The sequence below is a fragment of the Alnus glutinosa genome, chromosome 9 (genome assembly GCF_958979055.1).
Source record: "Alnus glutinosa chromosome 9, dhAlnGlut1.1, whole genome shotgun sequence".
In the NCBI taxonomy this organism is placed as follows: Eukaryota; Viridiplantae; Streptophyta; class Magnoliopsida; order Fagales; family Betulaceae; genus Alnus; species Alnus glutinosa.
The window spans coordinates 10,141,281-10,160,678 of record NC_084894.1 but is presented as its reverse complement, the minus strand read 5'-3'; the positions used below and the strand labels follow the sequence as shown (position 1 = coordinate 10,160,678).

At 39.4% G+C, this 19,398-nt stretch overlaps 2 protein-coding genes and 1 long non-coding RNA gene across 3 annotated transcripts; all 3 read left to right on the top strand.

Moving 5' to 3' along the window:
* Positions 1–223: 223 nt before the first annotated feature.
* Positions 224–1,589, top strand: LOC133876748 (pentatricopeptide repeat-containing protein At5g44230-like). The gene is made up of 2 exons (XM_062314994.1): positions 224–619; positions 1,032–1,589. Exons 1-2 carry the CDS (start codon positions 224–226, stop codon positions 1,587–1,589), a joined length of 954 nt encoding a protein of 317 aa, XP_062170978.1.
* Positions 1,590–2,756: 1,167 nt separating this feature from the next.
* LOC133877133 (uncharacterized) lies at positions 2,757–7,236 on the top strand. Its single transcript, XR_009901663.1, has 3 exons — positions 2,757–3,002; positions 3,173–3,298; positions 6,975–7,236. It is a non-coding gene; the product is annotated as an uncharacterized LOC133877133 (long non-coding RNA).
* A 5,869-nt stretch (positions 7,237–13,105) lies between these two features.
* LOC133878529 (heavy metal-associated isoprenylated plant protein 47-like) lies at positions 13,106–13,903 on the top strand. The gene is made up of 3 exons (XM_062317089.1): positions 13,106–13,261; positions 13,411–13,489; positions 13,643–13,903. Exons 1-3 carry the CDS (start codon positions 13,256–13,258, stop codon positions 13,780–13,782), a joined length of 225 nt encoding a protein of 74 aa, XP_062173073.1. The 5' UTR covers positions 13,106–13,255; the 3' UTR covers positions 13,783–13,903.
* The last annotated feature ends 5,495 nt before the right edge of the window (positions 13,904–19,398 follow it).

The window sequence follows — 19,398 nt, the reverse complement described above, 5'->3', positions numbered from 1 at the left end:
GCGCCATTGATGGAGGAGACCCAGCGAATCGAGATCGAGATCGCGTCCCTGACTGGAGGGAGCAGATACGCTCAAAGAGTTGGCAGTGAGCGCCGTGTTAGGGACCCTCTTCTCTATCATCACGCACAAGTTCAATCTGACAGTCGGAATCATCAAATCCCTCACTGTCTCTGCTGGGATGCTCGGGTTCTTTTTCGTCAAGTCGTGGACTAGCTTCTTGTCCATGCTTGGGGTTTCAATTAAGCCTTTACCCAGGCACGAAAACGCGGTTATTCAGACCGGTGTCGTTGCTTGCTATGGCCTTGCCTTCGGAAGGGGTTTTGATTCATATTTGATTGCATTGGATGAGCAAAAGGCTGAACTCATCGGGGTTGTTTATCCGGGTACCCAAGCGGGAGATTTTAAGCACCCAGGCCTGGTGTGGATGATTGGGTTTTTATTTCTAGTTAGCCTCCTTGTCCTTTTTAGTCTTGTTCCACTTCGTCAGGTTTTTGACCTGGTTTCTAAGCTTCCATATCCTTTTGGAACAGCAACTCCATTGTTTCATATCAACACTAGAGCTGCACTGGCAGGGAAGCAAGTCCGTTGGCCTATGACGGTGATGACGAAGCAGCGAGTCGTGGGTCCACTCTAGCGCGTCGAATCCACTGCATCCTCTTGTTTGATGCAGAGAAAGGGATTCTCGTCCAACTATTCTACTTTCCTTTTTTTTTTTTTCTCTCAAGGCAAACCCCTTCCTCTGGACTGCTCTCATTTGTGGGTACGCTTTTCACGAACCATTTTCTGAGTCTGTTGTTTTGTATAATGGGTTGAGCAGAGCGGGTATTGGGCTTGTGTCGTTCATTTTCTCTGCGATTTTTAAGACTTGTGGTGCAGTGCTTGATGTGAATTTCGGCCAGCAGTTTCATTCACGGATGATTTTGTTTGGTGGGTTTGCTACTGAATTGTATGTTGGCAATCCTCTGATTGATATGTATGTGCAATGTGAGCTATTGGTTTGTGGGCGCAAAATATTTGATAAAATGTCTTAGCGGAATGTGGTTTCGTGGCCTGAGTTGATTGTTACATATGCAAAGAGTAGGGATATGGAGTCAGCAGGGGACGTGTTTCATGAGTTGCTTGTGAAGGATGTGGTAGCATGGGCCACAATGGTCACAGGCTATGCTCAGCTTAATACACCAATGGCAGCGTTAGAGTTCTTCACGACCATGCACATTCCAGGGATGGGGCCCACTGGCGTTACATTGGTGCGCATTCTTTCGGCTTGTGCCCCACTGGGTGCAGAAAAGTATGCGAATTGGGTTCGGGATATAGTCGAGAAATGTGGATTTGGGCCAGCTGGCAATGTTGTTGTGGGATCCGCATTGTTCGATATATACTCAAAATTAGGGAGTTGGGTTCACAGCTGGGAAGTCTTCATAGCGATGGCGGAAATTGAGAATATTGGGCTTCCTATGCATGGACATGGTAAAGCTGCAATTAGACTGCTCACCCAACTTGAGAAAATTGGGATTCAACCTGGTTGGAACACTTTCTTTGGTTTTCTCGGTGGGTGTACCCATGCTGCTCTAGTGACTAAGGGTCGTTGATATTTGGATAGCATGAACCTTGTCTTTTCCTTGATTCCTACAATTGAGCATTATGCATGTCTGGTGGATCTTCTTGGTCATGCCAGTTTCATCGATACAGCTCATCAAGTGGTAAAAGATTCTGAGACGCCTGCAAATTTCAACTTTGGGGTGGTTATACTGAACGTGGCTTCTGGAAGAAGACCAATAGAGAGGGAGCTAGGTGGTTCCAAATGGTCAATTTGGTTTCCTGGATTTGGCATTTGCATTTCCAAAGAAAGCTCATTGAAGCAGTTGTCACCAACTCGACTAAGGCATTTATGGAGTCCATGTAGCTTGTTCTCACATACCGCAATGCCAAGAGCTTTGGTTGCTTACGTGCCATGGATGCAACAGTGTGCTGGCACAGTTCCAGGCTTCTTGGATTGCGAATGGGTTTAGGCCAGGTGGCGGCCCATGGGGCATGAGCTGGTCTGGTATTTCGTTCACTCGCCAGCAGCATGAGTTGGGCTTTGCTCATGCCTGGTCCTCATGTGCTCCAAATTACTACCCCAATGAAGACATAGGTGCTGTGTTGGCCAACAACATTGGGTCTTTTTTCTTTGCATTAGTAGCTTCTTGATTGTTATGTTTAAGTTTGGTTTATATTTTTCTTTCTTTTGTACCGCACCTCAAGGGCGAGGTGCTTTGAAAGGAAGGACAATGTAAGGGATATAATGGGTATAAGGAGTATTCTAGAAGGTAGTGAGCTGGAGGTATCTAGGAGCTAACAATATTCGGTTAGCAAGAAGGCTCCAGAAGGGGATGAGGTGGCAGAAGGGACTCTCCTATAAAATCCCATAGAATGGAGAAGGAAGGCATGAAATGAGAGAATATTGATCTAGTTAGTCTTGGAGAGTTCGGGCCTCTCGAAGAGCCCATGGTTTGTAGGAGTAGGGGTGAGCAAATCCCCGCGAAACCTGCCCCGCCCCACCCCGCAGAAACCGCCCCAACCCACCTCGTAGAGCCCAAAACCCGCACCCATGGTGCGGGCCACGGGGCTTTTTTTGGCCCCCCCGCGCAGTGCGGGGCGGGTTGCGGGGGGGACCCTTGAATTTTCGCGGGTCCCCGCCCCGCCCGGCAGGTCTTGAAAAAAAAAAAAAAAAGAAAAAAAAAGAAAGAGAGAAAAGGGGAAAAGAAAGACGGAAGTATAACCTAATCCTAAAATCTCACTTCTCACTTCTCAGTTCTCTTCACTTCAGTGTCTTAAACTCTTCACCTTCGGTCTTCAGTGAATGGCGCCCAGCTGCAGAGCTGCCCACGCCACGACGCCCACGTCCAGTTGCCCACGCTCACCGGCCACCACCCACAAAGTCGCGAAGTGCTGGGTTCCATTGTCTCCACTCGCAAACACCGAGAGAGTGTTGGGTATTTGGTGGATTTCCCTTCCCAAAAGTGAGTTTCATTATTTGTTTTCAATTGATTTAGGGTTTCATTTCAAAAAAAAAAAAAATTGATTTAGGGTTTGAAATTGTGGGTTTCAATTGGTTATTGAGTTGTGGGTTAGATTTCTTATTTGTGATGTTTTGTTGGATGATTATCGGTATTTTGGGTTTATGTTTAAGTCTTGAGAATGGGCCCTCACCAGTCGCCAGTCACCGGCCCTCCCCGCACGCACAGACACACGTCACACACCGGCAGGCCGCAGCAGAGGAAGGGAAAGGAAGGCCCCTGTAGTCGTCACTCGGCAGGTATTTTTCTAGTGATATATCTCTGCAATGTCTTATTAAATCCTTTGTTGTTTCATGGGTTATTGTTTAGATTTATTTCTGTTGGATCGGAAATTTTCTGGGTTTGACTTACTATGCATTGCTGTGAGCCTATGAGATCTGATTGCTCAAAATTTCTAACTTTGGTTTTATATTCCATAACCCATCATAACCCGCGGGGATCCCCGCCCTGCAACCCCGCCCCATCCCCCCCCTCCCCGTGCGGGTGCAGGGGGTAATCTGCGGGGTGCGGGTTCCCTTTGGGGAACCCGCACCTCTGCGGGGCGAGGGCAAAAAAACCCCATCCCCGCCCCCCCCCCCCCGCCCCATTCTCAGCCCTATGTAGGAGAGATAGGCCTCTCGAAGAGCCTTAATCCATTGTTTATCATCTTCTTCCTTGAATTTCCCCCTTTCATATAAGAAAGCACATAACATAGACCATCCAGTTTTCACTTAATACAATACACCCATTTATTGCTTATTTGGTGGGGGAAGATAAAGAGTCCAAGTTCCATTAGAACTGAGGGCCTGAAAAATTCTACAGCCATTGCCCGCTACAACTTAGGATCACCAGCTACTTTCCTGAAACAGGAGGGTTTGGATTCTTGAAGAATGGTGTGAAAAGATTTGAAGGGGTATCAGATGGTGTGGTAGAAGTGAAAATCTAGAAATGTCTTAGGCTTAAGAGATTCGGTTCTAGTTCTGGTGGTCATTGGATGTACTGCTGGGATAGGGAAAGGAGAGGAAGAGGACTCTTGGGTAGAAGGAGAGAGAAGGACTAAGTCAGGGTGTTGATGAGGCAGGCCAAATTCACTGAGGGGAGATAAGGGAGCAGTGGCATTTGGGAGTGGTGAAGTAGAATTGGAAGTAGTAGCATTAGCAAGGCTCGGGTGTGTGGCAGAGATATGAGTGGAAGGGATAGGAGAATGAGCTGCATCAGAGGGAGGTAGGATAGAATCAGCTATGGAGGAAATTGGTGATTCAAGGGTGTTGCAAGTGGGCGCATCTGCAGAAGGTGTGAGTGAATCATGATGCAAATCAGAAGATGAGGCACTTACAGGGAGTATGAAGGGTAGATCACTAGTGGCATTGACTTGAGATGGTACCTCATCTTTTGTAGGGAATGTGAGCTCATCAAAAACCATATGCAGTGACAAGTAGACCTTATTGGTGATGGGATCAAGGCATTTGTATCCTGCATGACAGTAACCAAGAAATATGCATGGTTTAGACCGAAATTCGAATTTGTGAAGGCCAAGGGGACGGAGCAGAGAATAACATTTGCAACCAAACACCTTGAGTTGTTGGTAGTTTGGTTCTTTTTTATGTAACTTGGAGAAATGACTGTCATTATACAAAGTTGGTGTTGGTAGCCGATTGATGAGGTAGACACTGGTGAGGAATGCATCAACCCAATACCGATTTGATTTGATAGATGGGAGTGAGCCAAGAGGGTTAAACCAGTTTCAAGGATATGGCGCAGTTTTCTTTCAGCAAGGCCGTTTTGCTGTGATGTATAGGGACAAGACTTTCGATGAATGATCCCATTTTTTGTTAGGAAAGATTGAAAGAAGGATGAGGTGTATTCACCACCTCCATCGAATTGGAGTTGCTTGATAGAAGAGGAGATTGTTTTTCCACAAGCAATTTGAATTTAACAAAACATTCAAACACATTAGATTTAGCCTTAAATGGATATAACCAAGTGTACCTAGAGTGTTCATCTATGAAAACAACATAGTATTTATAGCTGCTTACTGAAATGATTGGTGAAGTCCATATGTCTGTATGAGTTCGGCTCAGAGGAGTTAAAGATTATTTATTAGATGCTGAGAATGGTTGCTTTTTCCCTTTGTCAAGTTGACATGAATCACAAAGGATCATTTTATTAGAATCTGAATTGGAATGCAAAACAGGAAGCTTAAAAGATTTGACAACTCTAGAGACAACATCATTGGAGGGATGTCCTAACCAGAAATGCCAAATGAGAGAGGAGGTCTTTAGTCCTAATAAGGCTACTGCAGCATGTCTAGCCTTGAGTGAGCTCTTGAATCGCATGGGATAAAGTCCATTTTCAGTATTGCCTTCCAGGAGGGTTGCCTTGGTGAGCATGTCCTTCACAAAGAAATGAGTGGCTGTTAAAATAAAATAGCAGTGATTATCAACACAAAAGCATTGAATGGAAATCAAATTTGCAGATGTATTTGGACAATAAAGGAGTTTGTTAAGATGAAAAACAGATTTAGGTGTGTGTAATAAGGTTAAACCAGCATTGTCTATATTGATGCCCAATCCATTGCCAACTTCAACTATATCATTCCCTTCAAGAGGCTGCTGAATTTTCAAGTTGTTCAGATTGTTGGTGATGTGGGCTTTTGCACCACTATCAGCAAACCACTCGGGATCTTCACTGACAGCATTGGTTTGTGATGTCATTGCTGCCAATTGTGGAGGAGGATGTCTCCCTTGATAGGATAAGTCCATCCTATGGAAGCAATCTAATGCTTGGTGGCTGGTTTTGCTACTAATTTGGCATGGAACTCTAGGATGGTTGCTGAAATTGGGTTATGCAGGGCTGCTGAAAGTGGCAGCAGCATGGTTGGAGCTTTCACCAATGTGGAAGTTGGGACTTCTTGCATTGTTGAAGTTAATTTGCATGCTGGATCTATGTCTGTAGGGAGGATGACTGTTTCTTGGAAAGCCATTTGTGGGGAATCTAGGATTCTGGCCATGAGAGGGAAATTTGGTGTTGAACTGCAGAAGCATCTTTCCCTTCAAATTGAGTTGATGAGGCGGCTTTGTACCTGTTCTTTGAGTAAACAAGGCAATAGCAAAGGAGTCAGTAGCAAGAGCATGCTGCTGGTTAAGCAACATTTCATGATTTAGGAGTTCATCCCTAAAGTCTTCAAAGCTCAAGGGATTTTCACTAGTGATAAAAATGTAGATGTGATAAATGAATTAAAGGTGGGACTGAGGCCATTGATGATGCAAGATATTAAATCTTCATTATCAATAGGTCGTCCCACGGCTGCAAGCTGATCAACCCAGACCTTTGCAGCTCGAAGAAATTCTGAACAGGTCAAAGAACCTTGTTTCAGATTCTGCAATTGTCTTTTGATGTGAGAGATCCTTGATTGAGATTGGGAGGCAAATCTACTTGCCAAGGTAGACCAGACTTGCCTTGAGGTGTTCAGGCCATAATCTATGGCCAGGACAACCTCGGATAAGGTAGCATAGATTCAGCTCAATATGAACTGGTCCTTTTTATTCTAAAGAGTATATTCTGGATTGATAGTGGATTGGCCTTGCTCATTGGTTAGGGACTGTGGTGGACACAGCTCAGTTCCATCAATAATGCCTAAGAGGTCATTACTGCTCAGAACAAGCAGGACTTGAGATTGCCACATGAGATAGTTGTTGCTGTTAAGTTTCAAAGATATGAATTGGGTGAAGTTAGGAATGAAGGGCGTTGTGGTGGAAGAAGAGGAAGGACCAGTGGAGTTTGAGGAGGCCATGGAGGATGTTTGGTTGGCGTGTGCCCAAGGCTCTGATACCATGAAAATAATTGATACTGATTGTATATATTTTCAAAGCTTGGTTATTATAGAGAATGCTATGCACAATGATTCTTTCCTAATGTGGCTGATTGTCTCGACAGGTTCCATAGTTTGAGGAGTGACACACGGATGAGAGAGTATGGCTTGGACAGCACGACTGGATCCCATGATTTGAGGAGTTGCATGATTTGATCCCTTGCTTTGGAAAGTTCCAGAATGTGGTAGCAGTGCGTTGTGATCTTGATGATTATGTGCAGCCTTGTTGACAACAGTTGTGTCAACATCTACTTTCTCTTCAACAGCTACTTTTCTGTATTTCCTCTAACATTTTGCTCAAGACTTCTTTTCGCAGCAGAATCTAAATTCTTATTGTATCTAAAAAATCTTGCTTTGCCTAGGCTTAAATTATGATTATGCTCAACCACAGCTGTAGTCAGAAACTTCTTTCCATCAAGGGCCCGCCGCACATTGACCTTTGCCTTACACCACATTTTAATTGAGAATTGAAATGTCTTCTAAATAGGGAACTGATCCCTGCACAACCAACAGGTCTATTGTGCAGGGAGCTTTTCCCTATTTAGAAGGCATTTCAATTCTCAATTTATTTATTTATTTTTTTTTGCCACAAGTTTCCAAATTGTTAATCAGCTTTCCAAGTGACCCCTAAAAAATGTGAAAAAAAAAAAAAAAAAAAAAAAAACTTATTTCACAGGTCTGCCTAAAACCCAGATTTTTCAAAGTCGAAGAAATCAAAAGTGGAATAAAAATGAGAGAAATTAAAGTTTACTCGGAGGAACAAGCAGCTTCAATCCATGATGGCTAGGGCGTCTACATCCTCCGCCCTCTACAACCCAAAAAAATCCACCATTTAGTTCATTATTTTTTAAAAACAAACCCATATCGGGGAAAAAAAAAAAAAAAAAAAAAAAAAAAAAGAAAAAAAGAAGAAGAAACAAACCCATCGTTCAATTCATTATATTTTAAAAAATAAACCCATATCTAAAGCGGAAAAAAAAAAAGGAGAGAGAAAAACCCCACCGTTCATTCTATTCTCTACATGGTTTTCTTCTTCTTTCTTACCTTTTTGTAATGGTTTTTTCCTTGCGTGGTGCTCTTTGGCGGCGGCATACGGTGGGTGGTGAGCAGCGTATAGTGGTCGATGTACAGTGAGCATTGCTTGAGAGAGGGAGATTTTGGAAGAAATTTAGGCCGGAAGTTTTTTGCATTCTTGGGATGTTTTGAGAATTTTCAAAAATGGTTTCAGGGTATCATTTCCTTTTTCTTTTAATTGAGCTAACGTGGCAGGCTGACTTAACAGTGCCACGTCAGCCTGGTCGTAACCAGGTCTATGGAATAGTAGCTCTCAATTTCTTTTTAGGGGTGGAGGATGAAGTCAAGTCAACATGCTCAGTTACTTACAACATCTTGACTTGACTTTATCTTACGATTAAGTCAAATGGAGAGCAATTGTAGACTAGCCAAGAGCTTGTTTGGCAAACAATTCTCACTCCCCCTCTATTTTTTTCACTTCTCTCAAAAAAGTCAAATAAAGAGAATTTTTTCTTTTTCTTTTTTTTTTCACTTTTTATATCACATCAATAATTTTTTATTATTATCCAAATAAAAAAATCAACTACAAAATAAAACTTTTTTACTTTTCTATAAAACAATTCCAAACTTTTTTTTACTTTATATCACATCAATCACTTTTATTACTATTCAAACAAATATTCCACAATTACAACCATTTACTAAACAAGCTCCAAATGTTTCATTATACATCTGTTTGTTAATGTGATTTGAAAATATTTTTTGTGTTTTTTTTTTTCCTTCTAAAAACATATTTTTATGTAAGATAAAAGTGAAAATAATTGCAAGTATTTTGTCTTTTAAATTGTATGTTAATGTTTCTATTTTGAAATCAAAAGATAAAAAGAAAAATAAATAAATTTTAACAAACAGGCTCGATGAGCATTCACACTTGCCTTTTCCAAATCCTAACGGAAAAAAATCAGTTTTTTATTTTAACTACTCTTTTTTTAAAATATATATATATATATATATATATATATATATATATATATATATATATATATATATATATATTATTAAAAAGTGAGGAAAATGAGAATATATAGTTGAAAAGAGAATGAGAAAAATCTCAATACTTTTTGTCTTGTGTTAACGTTGGAAACTAATAACTTCTTTTTTTGTATGTTTCCTTACAAATCTTTTTTCTTGACTAATCTCTTTCATGTTCCTCACACAAAGAAGTTGTTATTTAATATTTATCGTTTGTAATTTATGGCTTGGCTACAATTGTAGTGTAGACTAGCCAAACGTTGTTTTTTTATAATTATAATTATTTTCTGATTCTCTCCAACTACTTATTCTTAATCTCTTTTGAATAAAAAAGAATATTAAAATAGAATAGAGAAATATTTAGAAAATGTGATGTATGATATTTTTAAAAGTGAGTAAATAAAATAAAATAAAATAAGTAAAAATTGGGATAAACTTTGAATAGGCTGGTGTGAATGCTATAAGCCTTTTTCAAGGCTACAAATTTATTTATTTTTTTATATAACTTGTCGATACATGTGACCACTAAATTTTTTTTAACACCTTTAATTATGTAATTCATAACAAGTATAAAATTGAGTTGCCTTTTTTTCTTTCTCAATACTTTTTTTAAATTTGATGTTGACGATGGAAATCGGAAAGAGTTATCCATATATGTGATGTGATTGTTCCCCTGCGATCCAAATCCAGGTGAAGTTTTGTTGGAGAAATAATCAGCTCCAAAGACACGTGGGCCTAAGGTAGTATCGGGGGCTGAGCCCATCGGGTTGACCCGGCCAGATTAGACTTAAGTATAAGACCATCCATTATCTCCAAAAAGCCGCATATCCCAAATATATCAAGATAGACTTCTATCCCATCAAATATGGGATAAGGTACCTAATAGAATGACATTAGTTAAAGAGAGTGTTATATCCAGTTTGGACTCTACTACCCAATTTGAATTCTACAAAGATAAGATAAAAGACTATGTGATCTAGGATTCAGACTCCTAATTAGATTATGCTCCAAGCACTCCAGTAGTTTCATAACTGTGAACTGTGAGTCTATAAATAAGACTACTACGTCAGGTATTTTGAACAGGCAGATTCTCTAAGCTTTGAGATTATTGATACTCTCCAAAAAATAAATAGTTTGAACTGACTTAGGCATCGGAGTGGGGGTATGGTCGGCACCCCCACGAGCTGACGAGCCGTTTATTATTTTGCAGATTACGAGGAGAGTTAATTACAAGGAAGGCAACGAATCACAAGACAACACATCACCGTACCGGAAACTGTACCAACAGTTTGGCGCCGTCTGTGGGAACGAAAGATCGTTCTTGCGAAAAAAAAAATCCACAACGGTGACTGCGTGATCAAATCAAATCTGAAAATCTCTATTCATCAATAGACAAAGATCTCTGACTTCGTGGTCTACACTTGAAGTTTGCTAGAATTAATCCACATCCATCTATTTCGAGCTTGCTTTAACGCACATCAAACCAATGTTGGACCTCGTCGTATATACCAGATACGTTTGATTTAACTTGTGTTTTTCTACATTTTTAGAGACTGTCGTATGGCCCATATATGATTCTGCCTTGAGTGGTGTGAAAATTTTGGAGGTTTCTTAGATGCAGCTTTGACCATTCATGTCAACCATAGAAACTTTGGAAAATTTATCCACTTTTTAGGTCTTGAGTTCACGTGAAAGGCTACAACACATACAGTCTATACAAAAAAGAAAAAAGGCATCAGGTCGATTGGCTTAGGCTTGGGGGATTAAGCCTAGTCCAATTCGTTCTAATGGGTTGGCCCAGACAAACAAAAAATATACAGAGAAGAAGAAAGGAGAGTTTGGGTCGGCCCAAGAAAAACCCGATGGGTAGGCCCCAAATCAGTTCGGTTCCCGGTTTCTTCTCGGAAGAACCCCTCGGCTAGTCGGCTCTTCCTCTTCTGACGCTGGAGAACATCCCAATCTGGCCTGACTGCCGGTGATTCCGAGTCAGTTGACAGAGGATCTGCCACCACGCAGGATTGACGATGGCCTTCACTGGCTAAACGGATGTACAACAGATCTTCAGTTTCTGGCCGATGGTGATCGTTGGTAGGAGATCAAGCCCGTCTCCAGAAGATCCAAGAAGATAACCGGGCTTTGACGGCGACACGCTGAAGTGCCTTTCTTACCTACCGAGCCATGGTTGTCGAGGATGAACAAATCGTAGCCCAGGCCTTTCTTGGAAAGGGTTTGCATGGTGATATCGGCAAGAGGCTCGGCTATATCCGGATTTGATGATCGGAGTTCTTTTATATGCGAAGACGGTCTGACGAGAGTGAGCGGAGGCAAAACTGTTTGGGTTGTTCACGAGCAAATGAGTAATGACCCACTACGGAGAGATGCTGAACTCTTCCACCAGCACTTTTACCTCTAGAGTCTTGAAGAGATCGGATAGTGGAGAATTTTTTAACGAAAACACAGAGATGCGATTATCGGTGTAATACCGAGCTCGCATCCGGACACTCCAACAAGTTCCAGAAGCCTCCTCCACGAAGCCCTCTCGTCTGCAGAGCACCACGTCGAGTTCGGGTCTGGTAGGTGTGACGTCGAAGAGCGTGGTGTCGTCTCCGGTATCTAGGTCTTTGCATGGGCTTCCGGTGACTAGTTCACCTCGGAGGAAGAAGGGAGACACAGTGCTGTGGACACAAGGCGCTGTGCAAGGAATGGTTTTGGCCAAAATCTTGAGCCAGAACACTAATGGGCCAGAACTTCAGCAACTTGCTGTTCAACCACATGCCGAGGCCCGACTCGGTCAAATTCTCCCTTGTCTACCAAGCCGTGGCTCAGAACCTCCGTGGCACCAAAGACAGTCAGAATTCAAAGGATGCCCGGATTGTTTGCATGGTCTCGGCAGTTGGGATGGTCTACTTGACCACCGAAGCCCAAAACAAGGTCCTCAAAATTTTGGCTTTTACAAAAAAAAAAAAAAAAAAGAAGAGACCCTCATCAATGGGAGATCCAACAGGAGTCGAAATCAGTGGAAGGTGAGACCAAAACATGCACAGCCTCGAAGTCTTCGACGAGGCACTGAGCCCAGGGTCCGAGTTCGACAAATAATTGTAAAGGATCCTAATCCGTATAATTTGTTACGGAAGAAAAATGCTAAAACGAATGTTTTTATTTTTTTGTGTTCCTCTTGTTTAAAATTACTGTCAAATCAAAATAATAATTTCTTATATATATATATATAATGGTAATTTTAGAAGCTAATGTCTCCTGCACAACAGTTGTGTTGTGCAGGAGACAAGAGACAAGAGGTGGGTCTCACGTGGGACCCATGTGGTGGAATCCATCATGTGGGACCCAACCATGTCTCTTAATTCCTGCACAACTGTTGCACAACTGTTATATAGGAATAATGTCTCAATTTTAAAATCAAGTGCTGACTATCCTAAATTACTCACAAGCAACTTGAAGAATTCCCTGAATCTGGAAATTTTTATTAAAACACAATATACATATATATATATATATATATATATATATATATATATATATATATATATATATATATATATATATATATGAGTAGAAATCTGCATTAGACATTAATTAAGTTTTAAAATCTTGACCGGCCACCCAGTCAATATCCAGAATTTACAACAATCCATTTTGCTTCAAAACATGGAATTAAGTATCTTACGTACTAAACTATTTTTGTGATGACTTGATTCCAACATATGTTTCCACAGAGAGAGAGAGAGAGAGAGAGAGAGAGAGAGAGAGAGAGAGATAAATGGGATCAGAAATTCAAGTTTGCTTGTTATGCAAGTTTCCATTTAATACCAAGTCAACTCAAAGCATAGGCTGTAGCTTTGATAAGTCCACAGATTCAAATTAAAGATTAAAAAAAAAAAGAAGAAGGTGGGTTTGAATTGTCGTTCTGAAATTAATGGTGAAACTTGATTGAATGGTAATGAGTCACATGTTGTGGGACACGGCTTGTAAATCTGGCCCAGAAGTGACAAAGACCACAGGAAAGTCCTAGAACAACGACCTTAGTAATTAAACAAACAAATTAAATCACTTAATTTGTTAATGCAAAATTAGCACGACTTGTTCTTCAAGCTAGGAGTAGTACTTGATAGCTTGTGGTATGACTTTTTGAATGCCATAGGAAGTCGCGGTCAATAGTTTCCTTAATGGAGAAGTTTGGGGCTCTATCTATATAAGGTCTTGTTCTTGTTTGTTTTCCCATAAGAAATCGTGGGATCTGCTATTTTCTTGGCTCTTGGAGAAGACAGAAAATAAAATTGCCAATATGAAGGTATGTGTATATATATATATATATATATATATATATATATATATATATATCACTTGCAATTAGAGATTAATTGTTTGTTCTTTTGGGTTCATAAAATATGCATATATAATGCATGTCATGACCTTTTCTATGGTCTAATTTTATTGCAGCAAAAGATTGTGATGAAGGTGCAGATGAATTGCCAGAAATGTCAGAGAAAGGCACTGCAGGTTGCAGCTGAAGCAAATGGTTAGTATATATATATATATATATATATTGATTCTTGGATTATACTCTGAAAATCATGAATTTATTGTGTGTTTAAAAATGGTGAAGATGATGAAATGTACGTGTTTGAGTAGTGGAGACCGAAATTATATACGTTTGATTTGCAATATGTAGGGGTGAACTTTGTGGGCTTGGGAGCGCAGAAAGATAGCGTGGAGGTGATTGGGGATGGAGTTGATGCTACAAAGCTGGTTAATACTATGAGGAAGAAGGTTGGGCACACCGATCTCGTCAGTGTGCAAGCTGTGAAATGAAAACAAGATGACAGAGAGAGAGAGAGAGAGAGAGAGAGAGGTAGATAGAGAGAGAGAGAGATATTAATATTATGTAGACTTCGGCTTTATAAATAAAAAGAGTTTCTCGAAGATTTATTTATTTTGGTTGTTTTCTTTTGCCTCCTCAAAAACAAGATGTTAAGGATTTATGCAGTTGATGCCTTTGCAGAGGAGGATCCATATGAGTAGGTCTAGTTTAGCAGAGAACGGGACTTGATCGTTGTACTACACCTACACAAAAATGTTCTTTGATGTGACATTTTTATATTAAAACTTATTTTTTTTTTAATACAGAAGGCCTGTTGGGGACAGTAAAAATGTCCCCACAAATCATTTTCCTATGGCCACTTGTGTTGACAAAAGCATGTGCACGGAGAAACGTAGCTTTAATATATGGGAAATGCTAGTGTTCCCACCAGCATCCCACTCCATCCCACCAATCCTAAGTGATTTTATTTTTTTATTTAATAAATTCATTTTCAGTTTTTTGTACTTAGGGTTAGTGGGATGGGCATAAATCTTCTTTGGATCTGCTTTTTGACCCCAAAATGAATTGTTTTAATAACAACGATGGATTGTGTTTCATCTACTATATATGCACGCTACTGCTTGGCTTTAGTGCACGCAGGTGCTTTGTTAATTCTCTTTATACAGAAATAAAAACAAAGGGGAAGAGCATTCCCTTTCAATCCCTTTTTAGAAACTTCCACAACGAAAGGAATGGGTATGGAATAGAAGACCACGTCAAGTTCTATGTAAAATACAAAAATAAATAAATAAATAAATTTGCTAGGATTTAGGTAGTAGTCAGAATTTAACGGAATTCGCAAAAATACACTTGCTTGAATCTTTAAAAAAAAATTAAAAAAAATAAATACAATGGTATTTTTAAAATTTTGATAGGATTTAACGAAAAATTATAACGAATGGTTAAAATTGAAAAAAATTGAAAGATGGATACTCTAAATTAATACATTTAACATTTTAAAGTTTGGATACCTTATTTCAAAAGTGATGAAAGATCAAAGATTATAAGTGAAGTTTTCCAAAAAAAAAGACAAAAAGAAATAAATAAATGAAGCGACGAGGAGATTTAGAAAAAGGAACCACTTTGGTGTTACAAAGTTTCTCCACAGACAGGCAGAATGCTTCTTCTGAGAGGCCAACTCCAACCACTGAGCCGAATCGACTACGTACTCCATCCCTAGTAGCCTACACAGTTTTGAAAACCGGTACTTGGTTCCGGGAACTATCTTCCAAGCTCGAGCCTCCCATCCTGTTCCAATCATTTAAGATGCCAAGCTGGGAACACATCGAAACACCCTAATCCAAGCAATTCTAATAGATAAGCCATGCAAGCTTAAGGAACCTTTGTTAGAAATTAATCTAAAAGTCCAAACTGCTTCCACATGAGAAAACAATTTATTGCCTGAGTAGACCCTTTGTTCATTGCTTACTCGTTTCCTTGTGTTGAGAAAACCCTACATTGTGTTAACAATATGGATTGTAGAACATAATCAATCTACCATGTATTACAAGGAGCCTCAATAAAAAAAAGATTTATGACATACTAGAAATATAATATTTCCTTTCTTTTCAAACCATCTTTGATATTTTTGGTAATCCTTATTCATATGCCCACTTTTCTTGCAAAAGAAAAAATATCCTTATTGTCATATTTCTTGATTGACAACTTGTTATCTTTCCTGATATATGAGGCACTTTTGCCTCTTTTGTACTTTCCCTTATCATGAGTCACTTTGTGGTTTCTCATGCTTTAGCATTTCCTCCTCCTAAACACACATGGTTAGAAGTTCATTCACTGATTATTTATCCTTATATGTGTTGTAGGATATCTTAAAAGGAGAGTACTTAGAAGGGAGAGAGTTCAAGATGAAATGAACTAAAAAGGACTCAGAAATATCAACCTCTAGGGACTTCAGTTGAGCAGCCATGTTCCTCATTTCCATAATGTGCCATCGCATACTTCTGAAATTGTCGAAAGTTTTACTTGAGAGTTTCTTCATTAGGGTGCTTGTCAATGCCTTATCGGAACTTACAAATTGCTCCTCAACGGCTTGCATGAACTTTGTTGCCTTATTGCATCCAGGGATAGAACCCCTAACGCCCTTAGTTATGTGAGACTTCATAAACATGAGGCTTAGGCGATTAGATTGCTCCCTCTCTCATGCTTCGTAATCTCTAAAGGCGTACTTGTATCCGTGAGGGTGGGTGGTTCGTCCACACAGAGAGCCAAATCAAGTTCCATACACCCTAAATAGAAAAGTAATTTTTCTTTCCACTCAGAAAAATTATTCTCATTTAGCATTGGAATAGTACTTTCTGAAAAATAAAGATGACTTCTAATTTAACCGTATGCGTGTGCAACATATAACAAAATAATGTAAACATGGAATTTAAATAACACAATAATTTTGTTAACTAAGTGGAAATTCAGTTAAAAGAAAAACCAATCCGGAGCAGCCAAACCTAGGAAATCTACTATCAGAAGACAAAGGTAGTACATAGACAGTAACACTCACATACCTAAGGCAACGATCGTATCTAGCACTCTAACACGTAACCCAACGTGAATGCCTCACAACCAAGTCTCCTACTTAAAGGGGTCTTCTATAGATTCTTTTACCTTAAGGTTCCTCCCTAAGATAGACTTCAATTGACAACCACAGCAACAGCACAACGGCAACGGCTTGAAAGCAAACAGATCAGCACAATAACTCCTAAAATATGCTCTCTAAACTCTAAAGCATTCAATACCGAATTCTGTAAACAATACATGCCTAGATGCCTTTATTTGTAGGCTACAAAGGATCTAAATCGAGTCTGATGCAATTTTCTCTAGGCAGCGTCCAGAAGCAAGATGAGGCCATCCGGACGATTAGCTGTGCAATCGGCTTTCCAAAAAGTGCTGATTTTCTTTCCTGAATAAGGCCGCGTTCGGAGGTTGTTGCCCTAGCATCCGGATGGTTGCACTTCAGTAGCATGCAATTTCCATAACAAGGACTGGCATTTAGACAGTGTTGCTCTAACATCCGAACGGTTGCAATTCTTCTCCACGTCTTGCCTTATTAAGAATAACCTTCGAACGGTGTAGGCCTGTCGTCTGGACGATTGCAGCTGTCTTCCTATATCTGTGTCTGCGAAAGAAATCCTTTTACTTGTCTAACACTGACTGGCATCCGGACAGTATTGCCACGTCGTCCACACGGATGCACTTGAAACGCTGGATTCTTCTGAAACTCTGAAGAGCATCTAGACGTGTTGCTGAAATGTCCGGACGGAAACTGCAATTGGCAGCCTATTGTATGCATAGGTTTGCACTAGACTTGACATAGCAATGGCAGTTGGAATGCTAGGTCAATATCAAAGCAACCCAACATTCCAACTGCCATTGATCTGTCAGGTCTAGTGCAAACCTGTGCATACAATAGGCTGCCAACTGCAGATGCATATGGAATGTTCTTCATCTGCTCTTGTTCCAATGCATTTCGAGGACATTGATCATTACTGAATTTGTCTCCTTTAAATGAAGGATTTTGGTGAAACATCTTATGTCATTGGCATAGAGATTCATAGAGATAGAAAACAAAGAATATTAAAACTGTCTCAAAAGGATTTGAGCAAAGAATCGTTGGAGGTATTTATGATCAATTATTCCACTGCTTATATTATTAATTAGCATTTTAGTTTTATAATAAAGTAAAATGCTAATAAATAAATTATTAGAATAAATAAAGTAATAGTCATATTGTAGAACGGAACAAAATAAAGAATTATGTGTCATAAAGGCTAAGTGGGAGAATGTTAGAAATTACATAAATGTCCCTAATGGCATATCAGTAAATATGACTTATTTCAAACTGTATCTGATCATGGGAGATCATGTAGATCATGGGAATCACTTATCCTGATAATGTGCTGATTTTTCTCCTTGATTGGGAGGAGAAAAATCAGCCATCACTCATCAAACATTGTTGAAGAGGTCCTTGATCTAGCCTATAAAAACACTGCATGTGTACTCTATCAATATGAATTCAAATAAGCATAGATCAGAAGACTCTCTCTAAATTTCTTTTGCAGAATTTCTGATTATTGTTAAAGGTTTCTTCATACGTTTGAGTAAAGAATGGCTGGAGGTATTTATGATCAATTATTCCGCTACTTATATTATAAATTAGCATTTTAGTTTGATAATATGCTAACAACCTTTTGATCAAACAAGCTTCCACAAAATGCAACTAATCACTGAGTTGCTCTGAAAATAACCTCCAAGCACCGGTTCCGTTGACAAGTCTCAACTATTTTCGAACCTCTACAAGCAAGGCCACGATTCACATAAGGAGATGTGACCAACACGCCCATGGCGTCACCAAGATTGGCCAGAATGGAGGACCCTGATAATCATCACACAATCACAGACCACTAGGCTTCCAAGCTTTGAGCACCATCTCGAGTCCTCATCACTTGGCGTTAGAGTTTCGAGCGGCTATCTCCAAAGACCCAAGCCATGGGCCATGAGCTTCGAGCACCGATATCGGAACACCAAAAATATTAGGTTATATATATAGCTTCACTATTTCAGCTAAAGAATCTATCAGTGCTCTCGCTTGGAGTTCCACAACTCAAATGCCAACAGAATAGCCCATGTTCAGTACTTACAAAAGTCACAAGTGTTGGGATTGGTGTCCAAAACTCCAATTTTATTGATAATGCTTTTCTATAATTGTATAATATTAAACATTGAACATATACATTATTGTTTTAAATGTACATATATGTTTGAATATTTTCATATTATATACGTTTAAGGTCCCTAATTGACATTGCATTTGACTATAGTATGAGTAATGAGATTATTACACAGAAGATTATAATCATAAGTCCTTGTAATTTATATTTTAAAAAAATGTTCATAGTCGCAAATGGAACTAAGAAATCCATCTAGACTATGACATGTCAACCTCAACTATATATCTCGATTAGGAGAAGCAGGTAGGGCTTCGGGTTGATATGTTGGTTTAAGATCAATGTAATGTTATGCACTGAACAGACTACATGAATCACCATACTTTCAATATAGTGATAAAGAATTATGTATGTGCATGATGACTTATAATAGTTACTTTAAATACTAAGAAGATTGTGAACTCAAATGTAAAGTCTATGTCACTTTGATTTAAGAGATTGAAATCAAATCAGTGGTCAACATATTTGTTCATTGGATGATCGCATGTAGTATTGTGGGAACACATTCTTCAATAAGGAATCTAAATCATTTGTCATGGAACAAAGTGATAAGGAATATTCTCCTTGCGTAGATTTAATGGGAATGATTATCCTAAAGTTCAGGCCTGAGCGTTTCAGTAGTATTTACTGAAACTTTGTGCAAGGTGAGATGAAATCTTACAGGGTACAAAAATGATATATCATGTAATTAAATTAGGTTATCAAGGAAAAGATGTAGTGAACAAAGTAAACAGTGTATTGGCTTTAGTTCAACTATGAAATTATTCCATTCAGGTGTAATATGTAATAAATAAGTACATCACGAAGATTAACTCATTAATTTAAAAA

Bases quoted from the DNA above. Each gene is read 5' to 3' on its own strand.
- LOC133876748 (XM_062314994.1), top strand. From the start codon at position 224: ATGCTTGGGGTTTCAATTAAGCCTTTACCCAGGCACGAAAACGCGGTT. The intron at 620-1,031 runs GTGGGTCCACTC...AAAATGTCTTAG, and splicing joins TGATGACGAAGCAGCGAGTC to CGGAATGTGGTTTCGTGGCC.
- LOC133878529 (XM_062317089.1), top strand. The intron at 13,490-13,642 runs GTTAGTATATAT...TGCAATATGTAG, and splicing joins GGTTGCAGCTGAAGCAAATG to GGGTGAACTTTGTGGGCTTG.